Here is a 20,071-nt window from a genome sequence, read left to right on the forward strand (position 1 = left end):
AATAAAACTAGTATTGGTCCTTTGAAAAAAAAATTGAAAAATCCTTGGCTAGATCCCATGACTCACAAGGGGGCTATAGGTCTTCGCATGTTTCCTGATTCTGCTTTGTCCTCAAAGATAGAATTTAGACATAATTATATGCCAAAGTTCACTAGAAAAAGAAGCCATAGGAAGGGGAAGAGTCAATGTATCACTTTAGTGCCTTGATCCAAGTGTGCCTGAAGCCCTCCTTGCCAGAAATGTTCCAATTGAAATACAATTCTGGCTTCTTATTTTTTATTTTTGTTGAAGTCAGTTTGACTTGGATCCTGCCATTCAAATCCACAGGAAGTCCTGACAACATATGTGTAGACTCATGTCTTCCTCCTCCATTGTGACATCTACTCGAGGGTCACACGACCACATTGGAAACATAACAGATATCGAAGGCACAGGAGAGCTTAGAGGTCGTCATTTTCACCTCTTTGCTTAAAAGTCTAGGGAGACTGTAGCCCAGAGAAGGAGAAGGACTCATCTAAGGCTGCTCGAGACTTGAATCCCACTTATTTTCCTCTTTCTCTTCACATATGTTAGGTTTCTTAAAATTATCTACTTGGGCAATAGCCTTTTACCATAAAGATTAAGCAATATCACCTGATACGTTTGCTTAAACTTTAGATGCTGAGCCTCTTCCTAGATACTTAGGGTCAGGGGTGCCTGGATAGTCTGGTCCCATAGTGTCTGGCCAGAAATGGAAACAACTGGAATAGGTGGCCCAAAGGTACTTTCAACTTTGATTTCTAAAAGCTGTGACCGCCCCCCACCCCCGCCTTCCTCTTGAACTTCGACTCTGCCTAGACAAGACCCTCACAACTCTGTGTGCTTCTCATCTTCATCTTGTTTCAGCTCAACAGGAATCAGACAGAGTGTGTTACTGTCCTCATTTCTTGGCTGAGGGGTGTGATGCTCAGAAGGGGAGGATGAATTGCTCAACGTTAAAAGATGGGAAGGGGCAGATCTGGAGAGTGCTCCCAGTTCTGCATCTTCTCCCATCGAGATCAACTGTTTCAGCTCACAGCCTTTGGAAGCAACCGTAAGTCACAGTTGTTGACCCCAGTCCAGCACCCAGGAGGGGCATACAAATGGCTGGCCCTGGGTTTGGCATTGAGGGTCCACTTTCACCATTAAGGAGGCAGGGAAAAACCCCTTTTTCCATTTGAGGATACTGAGGTCCAGGAAAAGGAGGTGAGTGGCCCAGGTCTCACAAGGACAGGGCCCAACATTTTGCTCCAAAGGGATGGACCTTTCATCCAGATCACATCGAGGCCACCCGGTGGGGCAAGAGAATCCTAGGCTTGAATATCCTGTTTATTCCTTGACCTCTGTTGTTTGAGTTGGTTGTTACGCTTGATGCATTGGGCCGCTGTCAACCCGGAACACCCGGTCCAGGATGCACAGATGGATGCCCGCTTGGAATCAGCTAGGAGCACTGGTAGAGAGCTCTAGGTCATCCAGGGTCCATCTCCTCTGGTCACCTTCCTACATCTGAAGGAACTCAATGAACACTGCCAAGACAAAATAGGTGCAGGGCTGGAGGCTTGAGGAGCTAGCTTTCCTCACCCTGACTGTGGTTCTGACTTCAGAGCACAGAGAAGGGAGAAAGTGGCAGCCCAGATGCCCAAGTCTGGGGTTGGGACCTGGAGGACCCACCCAGCAGATCCTTGGACCGTCAGCAGACCACCCTCCCCACTGTCTGTGCCCAGTTCTGCAAGCATCAGGGATCCTCCTTCCCTTGGTGTGGGGACAGAGGTGTGGGCTGTGGGAAAATCTGGTGAAGAGAATTTTTGGCCTCAGGATCATAGCCCAGTGGTTGGAGAGTGATGGAGTGACCTCAGATCCCCTGGAGGCCCCAGGCTTTAGCTTCCCCACTGTAAATTGGCTAAAACTACATGGTACCTGGATCCCCCTGGCAAAAAGGTACAAAAGAAGTGGTACTCAGATCTCAGCTATAGGTTCGGGCAGACTGGGTTCAAATCCCCTCATTTCCTGTTGCTGGATATGTGGACTGAACATGGGACTCCTCTCCCTGAGTCTCAGGTCCCTTCTCTGTGAAATGAGAGTAAGTATGGGACTCTCCCAGAGAAAGCAATGGCACCCCACTCCAGTACTCTTGCCTGGACAATCCCATGGGCAGAGGAGCCTGGTAGGCTGCAGTCCATGGGGTCGCGAAGAGTCGGACATGACTGAGTCACTTCACTTTCACTTTTCACTTTCATGCATTGGAGAAGGAAATGGCAACCCACTCCAATGTTCTTGCCTGGAGAATCCCAGGGACAGGGAAGCCTGGTAGGCTGCCGTCTATGGGGTCGCATGGAATCAGACACGACTGAAGTGACTTAGCAGCAGCAGCAGCAGCATGGGGCTCTCCGGGCTTCCCAGGTGTCATTAATGGTGAAGAACCTGCCTGCCAGCACATGAGACATAAGAGATTTGGGTTTGATCCCTGGGTTGAGAAGATCCCTTGGAAGGGGGGCATGGCAATCCACTCCACTATTCTTCCCTGGAGAATCCCATGGACAGAGGAGCCTGGCAGGCTACAGTCCTTAGGGTCACACAGAATCGGACACGACTGAAGCCACTTAGCACTCACACACTTGGTATTCTTCTCCATTGTATGCTGAGAAAATGCATTTGGATAATGTGGGCAGGCCCCTGATACACGGCTACAGCAGTGATGATGATATTATAATTATTCCTTGTGTCTGATCACTTCACTCCCCTCTACTTCAAGTCTCCCATGTGTACATGACCCCACTGCACAGGGTTGTGGAGAGAATGAAGTGAGGAGATTAAACATCTCATATGCTTTATGCTTAATCAATGGCAACTACATTTCCTATTTTGTGTGCTATAAAGACAGCATGAGCTAGATGGGCTCAGACTTCCAGTAGGCCTCTGTCTACAAATTCTGGCTCCCATGGTGACTGATGTATAGTCTTTGGGAGGTGCGGTTCTTCACTAAGCCTCAGTTTCCCTTCCAGGCCACTTTAGAGACTCTAAGAACTATGGTGTCAAATACACTTCATTGATTGTAGGGACTGAATGGGGCTTTCTGCAGAGAAGCCCTCCCAGGCAGTCCTGGGCTTGGAGGGCAAGATTGGTTAGTGATGCCTGCCATGGTTCAGGAAGGGAAAGTGGAACAACCGCATGTTCACCAGGGCAGGACCAGGTCATATCTAATGGTCCCTGTACCTGTGAGGGCACATGGACACCACATGGTCATGGAGGTTGAGACTCTGGGACCTGCCTAGTGCTGTGGTATGGAGGAGGGACCCTGATCTGGGTTCAGGCTTGGCCCAGTTTATAACCTGCTTTGTGACTCTGAATAAGAGTTTCATTATCTCCTGGGTCTCGGTTTCCTCTAACTACAAAATGAACAGTGGTTCCCTACTAGACAGCTGACCCCTTGGCACTTTGAGAGGTGGTCAGGAATAAATGGGCGCTACTGGCTACATTCCCACCAGCTGGAGCAACATGCATAGGGGAGAAACCTCAGCAGCCAAGCCTACACCCTTAGCCACTACACATACCTGTGGTCACCAGAACAGGGAGGGACCAGACAGAAGGGAGGGGTGGATCTTAATGCAGCAAAACTTCCCAGTGTTTGGGGAGAGGCAGATGTGCCTGGAAAGTACTTGAAAACAGAGCAGCATGGCTCTCCAGGGAAGTCACCCGTGGGCAGGGTCCCCGATCTGTGTGTTATAATAACAGCAACAATAACATGTGTTCATCAGCTAAGATCACAGGCATTGTTATGACACAGGGGACACATCCGGGAACAAAAGAGAAAAGGTCACTGCCCTGTGGGGCTCCCAATCCAGTGGAACAGCAAGGAGAACACATTTCTAGGGACAGGTGTCCAGGTTTATACATGCTAATGTGTGTACGCTTCAGACCGGTTCAGTGATGTAGGTATATCCATTGTGCCCAGTTTATAGGTGAGTAAGCTGAGTCTATGAGAGTGAGAGCTCACAAGGCAGAGCTAGGATTTGAACCAAGACCCATCATACTTTCAAGAACTGCACTTACTGCCCCTTGTCATTCTCCCTATTTTCCTGGGCACCTAAATGCTACCTTTGATCACCACTCAGTACTCTTTATTGCAGTAATAGTAATGACAATGATCTCTATTATTCATGAAGCACCTTATCTAGCCAAGGATAGGCTGGGATCTCTACTGACATTTCCTCAGATACCTGAGCAGCTCTTCTAAGGTAATTAGGACTGCAAGGAGAACCAACCAGTCCATTCTGAAGGAGATCAGCCCTGGGATTTCTTTGGAAGGAATGATGCTAAAGCTGAAACTCCAGTACTTTGGCCACCTCATGCGAAGAGTTGACTCATTGGAAAAGACTCTGATGCTGGGAGGGACTGGGGGCAGAAGGAGAAGGGGACGACAGAGGATGAGATGGCTGGATGGCATCACTGACTCGATGAACGTGAGTCTGGGTGAACTCTGGGAGTTGGTGTTGGACAGGGAGGCCTGGCGTGCTGCGATTCATGGGGTCGCAAAGAGTCAGACACGACTGAGTGACTGAACTGAACTGACTGATGACATTCTTATTCCGGATTCATGTTAAAAAACAAACAAAGCTCAGAGATGTTAAGTGTACTTGACTTCTGTCACACAGCAACAAAGGAAAAGTCTGGGACGCACATCCAAGGCTGACTAAAAGCAAGTGTACTATGCTATTATAAACAAAATGTATGAATGTCTAAATGTGTACACTTTATTAATAAGCAATAAAGAAAAATGCTTCTGCAGGCTGTAATAAATAATTGTTGAGCATCTGCGTGTCAGGTCCTGGGGATGATGTCCTGTGGTCCTGGTCCTCATGGCCTCAGAGAGTAGGCCGTTATCTCTGTGCCCAAGGAGCTGCTGGGATTCCTGCAAGGCAAGAGCTCCAGGTGCGCCATCTGGTAGGAGTATGGCAGGTAGCCCCAGATGTTCCTGATCGCCTCTCAGAGCCCTGAAGTGTCAGCTGTCCAGCAGAGAACCACTGCTTATTCTGTAACTAGAGGAAACGGACCCTGGGAGAAAATTAATGTCTTGCTCAGGCTCACAAAGCACGTTTTTAACAGAGCCAAGACTAGAATCCAGATCTGGGTCTCCTTTCCCTTCCTCCAGCTCCAGGCAAGTCAGGGTCCCATCCTCCCTGGACATGTGCTGTCGATGTACCCGGCACTGGCTGCAGGGACCTTAGAGATGACTTGATCCTGCACTGGGAAACATGCAGTGTGTCCACTCTCTCCTCCTGAACTTGTGGCAGACATCATCAATCAATCCTTCCCTCCAAGCCCAGGGGCTTCCTGGGAGGGCATCTTGGCCGAAAGCTCCATCCAGGCCCTACAATCAATGAGAATCCTACTGAGACTCCCTAACTGGACTCGAGGGGAAGCTGGAGCAGAATGAGGAAATATATGTGCCAAGGGCTATATATCAGCACCCAAGCACGGCAGAATTTGTGAATATAGGTGCCCTGTAGATCTAAGCCCATTCAAGCTTTTTTAATCTTTACAGAAGACAAAAATAATGAATGCAGTTGCAATTGATTAAGGATATTAGCTGCTTAATCGACCCACTACAGCCTCTCAATGACCCTGTGCAGTGGGGTATTAAACAGATGAGAAAGCTTAGGTGGAAGGGAGTGAGGTGACCAGACACCAGCAACAATTGTAATCATCACCATCACTGTAGCAATTGTCTGTCAGGGGCCTACACACATTACCCCACCACTTCTCACAGCGCCCCTGGGAGGAGAGGCCCATAGTTAGTCCCATTTCACACTTAGGGGACCTGCAGCTCAGGAGATGAAGCTCCTTGTCCAGGCCACACAGACAGCAACAGGCAAAAGGAAGATTTGAATCCAGTCCGCCCAACCCCAGAGTTGGGGTATTGTAATTTCCATTTGGCCACTAGACATGGAGTTGTCTCACATTTTACAAGAGGCAACTGAAGCCTGGGGCCAACACCAGGTCTGGACTCACTACATCACACCGGCCCCTTGGGCTGTGTTCCTGAGGTGGAAAAACTCTCTTCACAAAATTCCTGCACAGCCCTCAGCTCTGTGCCCACAGCCTGGGGAGTAAGGGCCTGGACGTTTGCAGAACTAGGCACAGACAGCCTGGGAGGTGAGTCTGCTGACCAGTCCAAGGCTCAGATGGATGGGGTCCTCTGTGTCCCAGCTCCAGGCTTAGGCAGCTGCCCTGTGCTCGGATGATGGGACCATAGTCAGCAAGAGGAACACTAGCTACCCACGCCTCTGGTCCTACCCCTACTTTGACCTGGCCGTGTTCACGTCAAAGTGTTACAGGTTCCTGCTGAGGTGCAAGTAGGTGATCGGAGGAGACTTACCCTGAGTGACCTGGAGCTCTACTGGTGCTCCCAGCCTAATGCCATATGGGCACTCATCTGTGCTCCCTGGACCGAGTGTTCCAGGTTGACATGTGCTCAATGCACCAGGCATTACCACCAACTCAAACAGCAGAGGTCAAGGAATAAACAGGGTATTCAAGTGCAAGGACTTTCCTGCCCCACCAGTTGGCCTCAATGTGATCTGAGAGAAAGGTCCTTCCCTGAGATTGCAAATGCTGGTTCCTGTCCTTGGGAGACTTCGGCCAGTCACCTTCCTTCCCTGAACCTCAGTTTCCTCAACTAGAAAATGGAGCTTTCCAAACCTATTTAGCGAGCTGTCTTGAGCACCAACGGTGAAAGTAGTCCTGCAGTGCCAAGCAAATGGCCAGGTACTACCCTGGACTTACTGGGGCCAGAGTGAGACTCGCTGCTCCCAGAGGCTGAGAGTTGGAACAGCTGATCTCAATGGGAGAGGATGCAGAACTGGATGCCCTCTCTAGATCTGCCCCTTCCCATCTATTCCACCCTGAGCAAGTCATCCTTCCCTTCTGAGCCTCACTTTCCCCTGGTTGCTCATGAGATGAAAAAGCAAGGTGAAGCAAGATAAGCACCTAGTGCTGTGCAGTCGTGTCCAGGCAAAGGTGGGGTCCAGAGGATAGTGCTAGGATCACAGCTCTTAGAACTCAAGGTCAAAAGTAGCTTTGAGCCACCCTAGTCCAGTTACCTCCACTTAGAGAGGAGCTTGGGCATCTACAGCTTAAGCAAACTTATTTGATAATTCTATTTAATCTTTTCTTTTTTAATATAAATTTATTTATTTTAATTGGAGGTTAATTACTTTACAATATTATATTGGTTTTGCCATACATCAACATGAATCGTGTTCCCCAATGTTCATCGCAGCACTGTTGATAATAGCCAGGACATGGAAACAAACTAGATGTCCATCAGCAGATAAGTGGATAAGAAAGCTGTGGTACATATACACAATGGAGTATTACTCAGCCATTAAAAAGAGTACATTTGAATCAGTTCTAATGAGGTGGATGAAACTGGAGCCTATTATACAGAGTGAAGTAAGCCAGAAATAAAAACACCAATACAGTATACTAACACATATATATGGAATTTAGAAAGATGGTAACGATAATCTTTTCTTTTAAATATATATTGCCCAGGTGGAAAACTTCAACAGAACTAAAACACGTGAAATGGAAGAGGAAAATAAGTGAGGTTCAATTCACATCTAGCCTTGGCTGAGTCCTTCTCCTTCTCTGGACCATGGGTACCCCAATCTTCCCAGCAAGGAGGTTACATTGAACTCTAAGGTCTCCTGTGGCTTTGATGTCTGTTACATTTCCAGTGTGGTAAGTTGACCCTGGAGTTGTCACCTAAAGGGAGGAGTTGATGTGAATCTATAAATGTGTTAAGTCAGGACTTACTGTGAGTTTGAACAGCAGGACCCAACTCACGCTGGCTTCAAGAGGAGAGTTCTGTAAAGAGGGAATGATCTGTGCAGAGGGCCAAGGCAGCAATGATGTTGATATTTTTCTGGGAAAGAAGGAAGACAATAGAGCCATGGAGAGAGAGGTAGGCGCGTTTGGGGTGGCAGTGAGTAGATGACACAGGGGCTATGATGGGGACTTCAGTTTAAGGTGAGAGCTTTAACTTCTGGCAGCTGCATTGAGAGTAGAGGGGTTGGGGGCAAGTGTGCAGAGGGATACTGCATATATGGGGCTATATATGGAGGCAGACCATATTCACTCTCAGGAGAAACTCTACTGATTTAATGGAGTGGGCAGATGGGGGAGGGTGGGTCCTGAGCAAACTGTCATTGCAAATGTTTTTCCTGAGGCTGGTTCTACTGTGAAGGATGTTATGGAGAGCACTTGGACACAAGAGAAGGTTTGGGAAGAACGACTTCACTGGTCACTGACCCTGATGCTACTATGGGCCGCAAGCCTGGCCCCATCTCTGTCCCTCTCTTACAGGCTGACTGCTTTCCCTCTCTGAGCCTGAGTTTGCAAATGCTGATAAAATTAAGCTGGATGATCACTATGGATCCTTCTGCCAGAATATTCTCCAATTCATCCATTCACAGTTTTAGCCCCAGCCCCAACCCACATGGCCACCATGTTGGTATCTGGAGGCTCCATGAGAACCTGCTCTTAGTCTTGGAACAAAGTCCTCTCCATAGCCATCCAATTCAAGCATCCTGGCTGACTTTTGCTTTGGAAGTCTCTCTGTTCACTCTGGACAGAGCTTATTTTCACTGGAGTCTCCTTGGATGGCTCTGGACGCAGAGCTTGTTTCCGGAGGCAGCCTCCTACCCCATCGCCATTAATATAAAAGAGCCCTCAGCACCCAGCAAAATTCCAGGAGACTGCGCAGGGGAGCAACGACTTTGTAAGTATTTTTCCTCAAACCATGAATGGTGGGCTCCACCTTAATGTCACTCCACATGGAGGCCTACAGAAGGCATTGGGGAAAAGAGGCATAGAGATTAAATTAACCCCTCAGTTGTGTTTGACTCTTTGTGACCCCATAGACTGTAACCTATCAGGCTCCTCTGTCCATGGATTTCTCCAGGCAAGAATACTGCAGTGGTTTGCCATTTCCTTTTCCAGGGGATCTTCCTGACCCACAGATGGAATCTGGGTCTCATCCATTGCAATCTTTACCTTGAGGCACCGGGGAAGCCCTTCCAAAGGCTCTAAGGGCAAGAGGCAGAGGGGTGGGGCCACTTGAATTAGCTAACTTTGAATGGAGCAAACCAAGAAATAGATTCAATTAGGAGAAATGTCAAATTGATGATGAATGCAGCATCATGATATGATACCACTTTTTTGTTCATACTTTTGTTTGGCAGACTTTATTTTGTTATACTTACTAGCGGCAGTTTTTCACTATGAGTTGGGAATTCAACTCCTTGTGAAATAAGTCACAATCCCTCCTCTAAGGAATTCACAGCCTGGTGGGAAAGGCAGCCAAGTTGTCACTAATAGGGACCCAGGACTCTTAACAGTGAATAAAAGCAGCAAGATGGTGGAGTGGTGACACCTAACCTAGTCTCTGGGGAGAGTTCAAGAGGACATGATGTCCTGCTGAAGCTGGAAAGTCAGTAAGAAGTGATACAGCTAAAAATGAAAAGAAGAGGGAAATGTTCCATGCAGAGAAGCCAGCATGTGCAAAGGACCTCTAGTGAAGAGAGCTGACCTGGAGTCAACAGACTTTTCAAATAGTAGCTCCTTCATTCACTGGTTGGTTGTCTCTGGGCAAGTTTCTCTGGCTTTTTGACCTGGGTTGCTGGTCTGTAAGAGAGGAGATAACCACATTATCTTCAAGGACTGCTGAGGGTCAGAGTCCTAAGTGCCCATCCATGATGCCATTTCCCTGTGGGTAATTCTCACTCCTGTTCTTCCCGTGACTGTCCAGGTGTCCGGACAAGATGTTTCAGCTTTGGAAACGTGTTCTCTTGTGCGGCCTGCTCCCTGGGACCTCAGCGTCTCTTCTTGACAGTCTTGGCAAGGATGGTCTGAGGAAGCTGAAATCTGGTCTTGAGAAAGGACTTGACAACCTTGACAGTACGCTTGTAAGTGAGCCAACAACAGGGATGGGCAGTGGCACCTGGGAGCTTGCTTTCTAAATACTAAGCCTGTATTACCAAAGGCTGCCAGCAGGGGCAGCTCCTTATGGGTGCTTTACTGAGAGAGGTGACCAACTGGTTCCTGGTTCATTTGTTTACTATTTTTCTAGAAACAGGAAATACTTAGCTGAATATTACTTTACATCTTCTATCACGGTAACCTTTGCTAATATATTCACAGGATAAAATCATCAATGTGACATTTCAAAAGGTCAAAAGGCTTGCATATTTTAATTTACAGCACATATGGACAAATAATCCTGTATATTAATAGTTTCTCCAGTCATTTGTGAGAGTATCTTTTTTCTACTCTCTTGACAGCACTGGTTTGGACAACTGAAATTTTTTCCAGTCTCACAGATGAAAGGTTATAATTCATCACAGCATTTCTATAATTATGTAAGCATTCACTCATTTTTTTCATATTTATTAGCCATTTATGTATTGTAAGTTAAATATTTAATTTATATTGGTAGCATATTCTTCTGTTGGGTCATCCAATTTACTTAGTAATTTGTATTAACCAGCTGGAAAAGAATTTCTACCTAGCCTGGGTAGCTTTAAAATTACCTACCTTGATCACAATAAACTGTGGAAAATTCTGAAAGAGGTGGGAATACCAGACCACCTGACCTGCCTCTTGAGAAACCTATATGCAGGTCAGGAAGCAACAGTTAGAACTGGACATGGAACAACAGACTGGTTCCAAATAGGAAAAGGAGTACGTCAAGGCTGTATATTGTCACCCTGCTTATTTAGCTTATATGTAGAGTACATCGTGAGAAACGCTGAGCTGGAAGAAGCACAACCTGGAATCAAGATTGCCGGGAGAAATATCAATAACCTCAGATATGCAGATGACACCACCCTTATGGCGGAAAGTGAAGAGGAACTCAAAAGCCTCTTGATGAAAGTGAAAGAGGAGAGTGAAAAAGTTGGCTTAAAGCTCAACATTCAGAAAACAAAGATCATGGCATCTGGTCCCATCACTTCATGGCAAATAGATGGGGAAACAGTGGAAACAGTGGCTGACTATTTTTTTGGGCTCCAAAATCACTGCAAATGGTGATTGCAACCATGAAATTAAAAGACACTTACTCCTTGGAAGGAAAGTTATGACCAACCTAGATAGCATATTCAAAAGCAGAGACATTACTTTGCCAACAAAGGTCCATCTAGTCAAGGCTATGGTTTTTCCAGTGGTCATGTATGGATGTGAGAGTTGGACTGTGAAGAAAGCTGAGTGCTGAAGAATTGATGGTTTTGAACTGTGGTGTTGGAGAAGACTCTTGAGAGTCCCTTGGACTGCAAGGAGATCCAACCAGTCCATTCTGAAGGAGATCAGCCCTGGGATTTCTTTGGAAGGAATGATGCTAAAGCTGAAACTCCAGTACTTTGGCTACCTCATGCCAAGAGTTGACTCATTGGAAAAGACTCTGATGCTGGGAGGGATTTGGGGCAGGAGGAAAAGGGGATGACAGACGATGAGATGGCTGGATGGCATCACCGACTCGATGGACGTGAGTTTGAGTGAGCTCCGGGAGATGGTGATGGACAGGGAGGCCTGGCATGCTGTGATTCATGGGGTCACAAAGAGTCGGACTCAACTGAGTGACTGAACTGAACTGATGCAGGGGAGCAAGGACTTTGTAAGTATTTTTCTTCAAACCTGTGACTCCTGGGCTTCCCTGTTAATGTCACTCAACATGAAGGCCTACAGAAGGTTTTGGGGACAAGAGGCATAGGGATGAAAATGAAAGTGTTAGTCCCTCAATCATGCTCTACTCTTTGGGACCCCATGGGTGAACTCCAGGAGTTGGTGATGGACAGGGAGGCCTGGTGTGCTGCAATTCATGGGGTCGCAAAGAATCAGACACGACTGAGCGACTGAATTGAACTGAACTAGTGAATCATATTTCCTTGTCATTCTAATTTCTTGAAAGACCTTGGTCTTCTTTTTACTTTTTGGAAACATTACTGGCACATTGCTAAATGTTCTTTGTAGGAGAAGCTAACCTCTGTAAAGGACTGCCCTTCAAACCTTGCCAGGGCTTAGGCAACCTTATAGATACAGGAGGGACCCACTTTCCAATTTCATTGCTGATAAAACAGCAATGCTTCTGAACACAGAAGCAGAGGTGTCTGCATCAAAGTCACCTAGTAAGTTATAAGACCAGATGTAGTTTCCATCGCTGCATCATTATAACTAGGTACTGTCCACTGCAGAGCCACGTTGCAGTACTTTGATTACATACTTTTTCTTGCAGCCTTTTCTTATTCGTTGTTTCTCATTTGAATTATTCTCTACACATATTTTCTTAATACTTTTCAAATGTGCCATTCCACATCTGCCATGTCACTTCCTCTATCAAATCCCTCTTTCCTCTGTCCATTAGGATTCTCTGTTCTTGTTCTCTTCTTTAGTCAACCCTTTTCTAGGCCTTATGCAAAGCTGTCATTCCTAGACTCCTGTTTGACAATCCATATATTTTCTTTGATTCTAGATTTTCCATTTCTTACTTTATTCTACATTTGTTTTGTTTGTATGAGCAGCTCATTAGTGCTTCACTACTAGAAGCTGATGTGTAATCAACACCTATTGTCTGCTCAGTGGGGTGATTGCTTTGTTGATGAATAATGAGTATGTATTAGCATGAAGGCGGCATAAAAAGAGCAAGGTCTCCTAGCTGTGTGACTTTGATCAATTTCTAAAACTTTTGATCTTTTATTTCCTTACTGAAAGTGAAGATATTAGTAATACCTAGTTTATGCAGTTGTTACAAAGATTAAGTGAAATAACATAGGCAAATATTCTCATTTAGTACCTGGTGCATAGGAGCCGCTTCATAAGTTGTGTACCACACTAAGTGGAGATTGCTTTTGCAGCTATCTTGGAGCAATTGAAGACTGCTGAGGCGGACCCAGAGAAGACTGAAGAAGCTAAGAGCCTGTTGGAACAACTCATTTCTGGAATTTTTGAAGTAGTGTACAGGCTTATGGGGTGAGTTGATGCTTCATTTGGAGATTTTTGTTCCCAGAAAAGAGAATACATCTCTTTGGGGACATAAGTTTAACATCAAAGATAAAAAGTGAAGGTGGAAGTCGCTCAGTTCAGTTTCGTCACTCAGTTGTATCCGAATCTTTGCAATCTTTGCAACTGCAGCACGCCAGGGTTTCCCTGTCCATCACCAACTCCAGGAACTTGCTCAAACTCATGTCCATCGAGTCAGTGATGCCATCCAACCATTTCATCCTCTGTTATCACCTTTTCCTCCTGCCTTCAATCTATCAGCCTTAGGGTCTTTTCCACGGAGTCAGTTCTTTGCCTCATGTGGCCAAAGTATTGGAGTTTCTGCTTCAGCATCAGTCCTTCCAATGAATATTCAGGACTGATTTCCTTTAGGATGGACTGGTTTAATCTTCTTGCAGTCCAAGGAACTCTTAAGAGTCTTCTCCAACACCACAGTACAAAACCATCAATTCTTCAGTGCTCAGCTTTCTTTATAGTTGAACTCTCACACCCATACATGACTACTGGAAAAGCCACAGCTTTGACTAGATGGACCTTTGTCAGCAAAGTAATGTCTCTGCTTTTTGATATGCTGTCTAGATTGGTGATAGCTTTTCTTCCAAGGTGCATGCATCTTTTAATTTCATGGCTGCAGTCACCATCTGCAGTGATTTCGGAGACCAAAAAATGAACTCTGTCACTGTTTCCATGGTTTCCCCTTCTATTTACCATGAAGTGATGGGACCAGTTACCATGAACTTTGTTTTTTGAATGTTGAGTTTTAAGCCCGCTTTTTCAGTCTCTTCTTTCATTTTCATCAAGAAGCTCTTTAGTTCTTCTTCACTTTCTGCCATAAAGGCACTCTCATCTGCATATCTGAAGTTATTGGTATTTCTCCCAGCAATCTTGAGTCCAGCTTGTGCTTCATCCAGCCCAGCATTTCAAATGATGTACTCTGCATATGAGTTAAATACGCAGGGTGACAATATACAGTCTTGACATACTCCTTTCCCAATTTGGAACCAGTCTGTTGTTCCATGTCTGGTTCTAACTGTTTAATCTTGACCTGCATACAGATTTCTCAGGAGGCAGGTAAGGTGGTCTGGTATTCCCATCTCTTGAAGAATTTTCCACAGTTTGTTGTGATTTACACAGTCAAATTTTCTCAGTCACATCCAACTCTTTGTAACCCCATTGACTACGAATATCATGGAACTCTCCAGGCCTGAATACTGGAGTGTGTTGCCATTCTGTTCTCCAGGGGATCTTCCTAACACAGGGATTGAACCCAGGTCTCCCACATTGCAGGCAGATTCTTTACCAGCTGAGCCACCAGGAAGCCCATAGTTGGTTGAGTCACTCATGTGGAAAAAGGTTCCTCTTAGAATGCTGTGCTCTGCTATGCTTTAGTTGCTCATCATGTCTGACTTTTTGCACACCCATGGCCTGTAGCCTGCCAGCCTCCTCTGTCCGTGGGGATTCTCCAGGCAAGAGTACTGGAGGGATGTGCCATGCCTTCTTCCAGGGGATCTTCCCAACCCAGGGATCAAACCCAGGTCTCCCACATTGCAGGTGGATTCTTTACCAACTGAGCCACCAGGGAAGATGAATAAACCTTGCGTGTTCTTACAGAGCAGAAGTGGTCTGAGGCCAACTCCACCAGAGCTTGGGAAAATTAGAGGGCTGCGGGGGCTGTCCAGGTACCTCACGGGCTTGGGCTTTCTCTTCTGTGATATCAGGGTCAGGATGAAGGCTCTCTTCACCCTTACCTCTACCTGTTTGCTGGTGCCTAAAATCCCCTTCCCCAAGAGTAAGACTTTTCTTCTCTGAATATAAGTGAGTATAAAAGTCTGAATGGCCTCAAGAGAGAGGAAACTAGAATTCACACCATGTAGGTAGCCTTACACATGAAGTCTGGGAATCAAGCAGTTCCGAGTTCTAATTCTAGCTCTGCAAAGAAAGGAATGAAATAATGCTGTTTGCATCAATAACCAAATGGATGTAGAGATAATCATACTAAATGAAGTAGGTCAGGCAGAGAAGACAAATATCATAGATACCACTAATACATAGAATCTATAATATGATATTAGAGAGCTTATATAAAAAGACTCATTGACAATGGAAAAAAAAAAAAAAAACACTCACAGTTACCAAAAGGCAAACAGTGTGGAGGCTAAATTAGGAGTTTGACATAAATATATACACACTACTATATATACAGTAGACAACCAACAAGGACCGACTATATAGCACAGGGAACTATACTCAATATTTTGTAATAACTTATAAGGAAAAAGAATCTGAAATAAAAATACATCTATATCTATATATATCTATATTTGAATCACTTTGCTCTATGCCTGAACCTAATGAAAAGTGAAAGTGTTAGTCACTCAGTTATGTCTGACTCTTTGTGACCCCACAGACTGTAGCCCACCAGGCTCCTCTGTCCATGAAATCTTTAGGCAAGAATACTGGAGTGGGTTGCCGTTTCCCTCTCCAGGGATCTTCCCAAGCCAGGGATAAAACCCAGGTTTCCTGCATTGCAGGCAGATTCTTTACCCTCTGAGCCACCGCGGAAGCCCCACACCTGAACCTAGCATAACATTGTAAAGCAACTATATATCAATTTAATAAAAAAGAACAAATTCTGACTCTGACACATATTCACCCTTGGAGTCTTAAGGGAAATCACAGCTGTCTGATCATCAGTCTGCCATGCCATCCAACGGAGAGAATCCAATCCCTGAGCAGGACTCTCATGAGACCAAAGGCAAGGTCTATGAGGCTCAAATGCTCAGCACAATGCTGGCATAGACAAGAGCCCAGCAATGGCTGTCAAGAGGAATGACAAGGGTGAATTGTGGGTTTTGCACAGGGTGAATATCAGTAACCTGCACATCCTGAATATCACATTAGAACCAGCTTCTGATGGCAAAGGTGCTACCTTGAAAATCCCCATCACTGCTGAAGTCAACGTGAACCTGTGAGTATGTCTTGGAATCTGACGTTTGGGAGATGCAGTGCAGTATGGCCGATAGATCTCCAATTTGAAAACAGGCAATTTCCACCCTGCTACCTTAGTCTCTCAATCTGTAAAATAAGGAGGTCTTTGCAAGTCTAGAATCCTAACATTTAAAATGTTCTAAGAAACTTTTCCCATAACCAAATCTCTCTTTTTTTAAAATCCCCCTATGAAATACATTTCCAAAATCTTAACACTTTTCTAATTATAAAACTTGAGAATTGAGAAGACATGATCACTTATAACTCTTGGCGAAGTTTACCCCAGCATCATTTGTCTCTCAAGATTCTCGTTAAATGGCAGTGACCAGTATGGGCTGTGGAGCAGTGTGCAGTATGTAATGAAGAGCATGTGAAATTATATGGAAAATATGATTTCTAGGTCTTTTAATTACTTTGAAGATACAGAGAGATAGGAAATGAGGATGTGTAGGAGTCTTTATAAATTAAAGTACACTATGACTTCATCATTCATTAGTTATGAGATCCTGAGATAGTTACTTAAATTCTCTATACCACATGTTTCCTCATTCTGAAAACAGAGATAATGATAGTACTTTTACAAATGCTATTGCTGTAGAGATTAAATGGATTAATCCAGGTAAAATATCTTTTTGGAAATACCTAACGTAGTATTCTGATCTGAACGTAGTATTTTCTTGCTGCTGCTGCTGCTAAGTCCCTTCAGTCGTGTCCGACTCTGTGTGACCCCATAGACAGCAGCCCCCCAGGCTCCCCCATCCCTGGGATTCTCCAGGCAAGAACACTGGAGTGGGTTGCCATTTCCTTCTCCAATGCAGGAAAGTGAAAAATGAAGTCACTCAGCTGTGTTGGACTCTTAGCAACCCCATGGACTGCAGCCTACCAGACTCCTCCATCCATGGTATATTCCAGGCAAGAGTACTGGAGTGGGGTGCCATTGTCATCTCCGAGTATTTTCTTAGGAAATGTTAACTCATTTTTATTTTAATCATTGGTGTGATACTCTATATAAATTTCACATGAGTCAAATCCTTGTGGCCAGGAGAAGAAATTCCTAATGTAAGAATGTAAATTCCATTAAAAAAAAAAAAACAGATAGTATTTACATTGTCCATTTGTTGTTCATCAACTAAGTCCTATCTAACTCTTTGTGACCCCATGGACCGCTGCACACCAGGGCTGTACTTGTTCATAGGCATCCCATATAATGTCCACATAAGAGAGAGACTAAAGTGGGCAATGTGAAGAGACTTCTCCACCTCTGTTCACTGTGAACCTATTTCCCTGCAGGCCTGTATTGGGTGAGATTGTCGACTTGGCCCTCAACTTGGTCCTCCAGTATAGTGTCAGCGTTGAAACTCATGAAGAGACTAAAGTCTCCAAGGTGGTCGTGGAAGAATGCAGGAGCGATCAACAGAGCATCAAACTCACCGTGCTGGGCAGGTCAGGTCAACACATCTCAGCAGAGTGGGGATGTCATAAGAGTTGGGACTCATAATTTCAGCCCTATTCCTTACCTGGGAGGGAGCAGAGTATGGAAAAAAGAGGTTAGACTCTCAAATCAAGTTAGGTTTGCCACTAACTTGAGGTTTTGTAATCAATTTAGCCTCTAGATGCTTCAGTTTTCACTTCGGTAAACGAAGGATGGTAAGAATACATAACTCACAGGCTACTGTGTTAGCCAAATGAGAAAACCAAGTGTTTACCATACAGCCTGGCACATACTAAGCTCTCAGTAAAAATAATATCCATGCTGACTTTCAGTCTCTTTGTTCTTCCCCTTACTGAGACCGGAGTGCTGACCTCTCCAAATATACCTGTAAATTGCTATATTTCACCTTTCAGCTTCATCTGTTTTAGCTTCATGCTTTTTGAAGCTCTGTCATTAGATACATGCACATTTAGCATTCTTATGTCTACTTGAAGAACTGACCCATTTCATATTACATAATGGCCCTCAATAATAATAATAATTCACTGTGTTCACCTTCCTGCCTCTAGCTAGGAGAGGGCAAGATGAATAGTAAATGTCTACTATGGACTCTTAATTTCAGATTGTCCCCAAACCATCCTCTACTTACTGAAAAATTCTCAAAAATGACATCTTAAAAACTGTGTCATCTCCATTTAAATCACTGATCTTCAGTAACCTACCAAATGTACATCTTAAACTGTGTGCTTGAAAGAATATGTTTAGCCCAGGGAAGAGGGTGGAAGGAGAAAGGCTGATCCTGGTTCTGGCTGAGTGAGAACTAGTCTGGAGTTGAAGGCTGGGGCAAGTTGGCCTTAGCAGGTAACAAGGCTGAGTCATGAGCAGAGGTCAGTTCATCCTGCCCAACAGGTGTCTGATCACAGCTTTGCCTAAAGACCCCCAAAGTAAAAGATAGGATAGGTCTGCAGCCTATCAGCACTTGGAAAGACTGAGATGTCAGTCCAAATGCCTGAGCCCTACTGGACACTGAGTAGCCTGTAGAGCCAGGGAAACCATCCTGCCTTCCGGGTCTCAGTGTCCGTGTCTGTAAAATGGGATTCCACTCTGCTGCTCCAAACTCTCAGGGGGCTCTTCCTTCCACTTTGGATGCAATCTCAGGCCCTCTCAGGGTCATCTAGGCTCTACTTGATTTGGATCCACATCTTGCCCACTCTTCCCTGGACCCGCTAGCTTTTGGTCTGAGCCTCAGACAAACTCCTTCCACTCAAGACCTGTGCACGGGTTGCTCAGGCACCTAGGACACCTTTCCCGCATCCCATTTCCATGTTTGTCTCATCGTTTTGGGTCTAAAATAAGGTTTCTCTCTTTCTCTCTCATAAGATTCTACTCTTGCCCTTCTCACTACTTGTCACAAGTTGTCATTAAATATTCAATCGTAAGTTTACTTCATTTATTCCTTCAGCCAAAAATGTGTGGAGCAGCTGCTCCATACAGGCAGGCACCATCCTGAGCTCAGGAGAAAGTACTGGTGACTGCCGGCAAGGTGCTTGTTCTCATGGAGCATAGTCTCTGGAAGGAACAGCAGACAGGGGAGCATTCAGTCCAGCAGTAAAGAACCCACATGGAAAATGTTCGATTGCTATCATCCCTGGGCAGAACAGAACACCAAACAGGGCGCTATGACAGAAAGCCCTCCCTTAGGCAAGCAGTCAAGGGCTGCCCTGAGGAGGTGACAGTTATGTGGGGAGCTGAAGGTGGGAAGGAGTCAGCCTTAGGAAAACCTGTTAATACTGGGTAGGCCAAAAAGTCTTTTGGGTTTTTCCATAAGCTCTTGCAGAAAACTCCAAACGAAACTTTTATCCACCCAATATTCAGGTACCACATTAGGAGCTGCTTGTGCTTTGTTCATCTGTATGTCACCAGTCAGTCTTGCTTTTGAGCACAGAGTTGGTGCTCTCTAAATATGTGTTAATGAATTAATGGATGACTAGACGCATGGATGGATGGAAGAATGGGTAGATGAATAGAAGAATGGATGTTTGGATCAATGAGGTCTCAGGGTTGTGATGAGACTCTCATGAGCTATCAGAGTGGGCTGCTGGTCAACCATGGTGTTCTAAGTAATGATCCCACTGGGGAGAGGCCCAAGTCACCTGGCTTCACGGTGCCCCACCATCTTCCACTCTCTTCCCACTGCTCTTGCTTGGGTGCTCTGCCAACTTCACCAACCTTCATCAGTTTCCTCTCTTCTCCAGGCGCATTGGACTGCTCACTGAGGTTGTGGACTTTGCAATCAACCTCGTGAATGAAGTATTGTCCCTGGTAACGCATTACGAGGTGAGTCCCCCACTCCTGGGGTGCAGATCCAGGCCTGGTGGGGGCAGGTGTGACTTCCCCTGGCTGGACTGTACTCTCTGGGCACCTTCCTTTCTGAGGGGCCAACTTCCTTGGGGCAATCAGTTGCTACCTGCCCCCCTTCACTCAGCCTGGCCTGGGGAGGAGGTGACCAGGGGCCTGATATAAGCTGAAATCACTGGGTCCACACTTGAACAATTTACCATACCCATGGACTGCCGGTAG

General features: G+C 45.5%; 1 protein-coding gene across 1 annotated transcript in view; it reads left to right on the plus strand.

The window, feature by feature from the left end:
• The window catches only part of LOC104999429 (short palate, lung and nasal epithelium carcinoma-associated protein 2A-like), a 36,769-nt gene that overhangs the window by 10,160 nt on the left and 6,538 nt on the right, over positions 1-20,071 (plus strand). The window contains exons 5-9 of the mRNA XM_010855004.1: positions 9,830-9,978; positions 12,927-13,041; positions 15,932-16,039; positions 17,350-17,502; positions 19,747-19,828. Of these exons, the coding sequence (XP_010853306.1) occupies positions 9,830-9,978; positions 12,927-13,041; positions 15,932-16,039; positions 17,350-17,502; positions 19,747-19,828 (607 nt within the window). The remainder of the gene's footprint in view (positions 1-9,829; positions 9,979-12,926; positions 13,042-15,931; positions 16,040-17,349; positions 17,503-19,746; positions 19,829-20,071) is intronic.

The sequence above is a fragment of the Bison bison genome, unplaced genomic scaffold (assembly GCF_000754665.1).
Source record: "Bison bison bison isolate TAMUID 2011002044 unplaced genomic scaffold, Bison_UMD1.0 scf7180017864352, whole genome shotgun sequence".
In the NCBI taxonomy this organism is placed as follows: domain Eukaryota; kingdom Metazoa; phylum Chordata; class Mammalia; order Artiodactyla; family Bovidae; genus Bison; species Bison bison.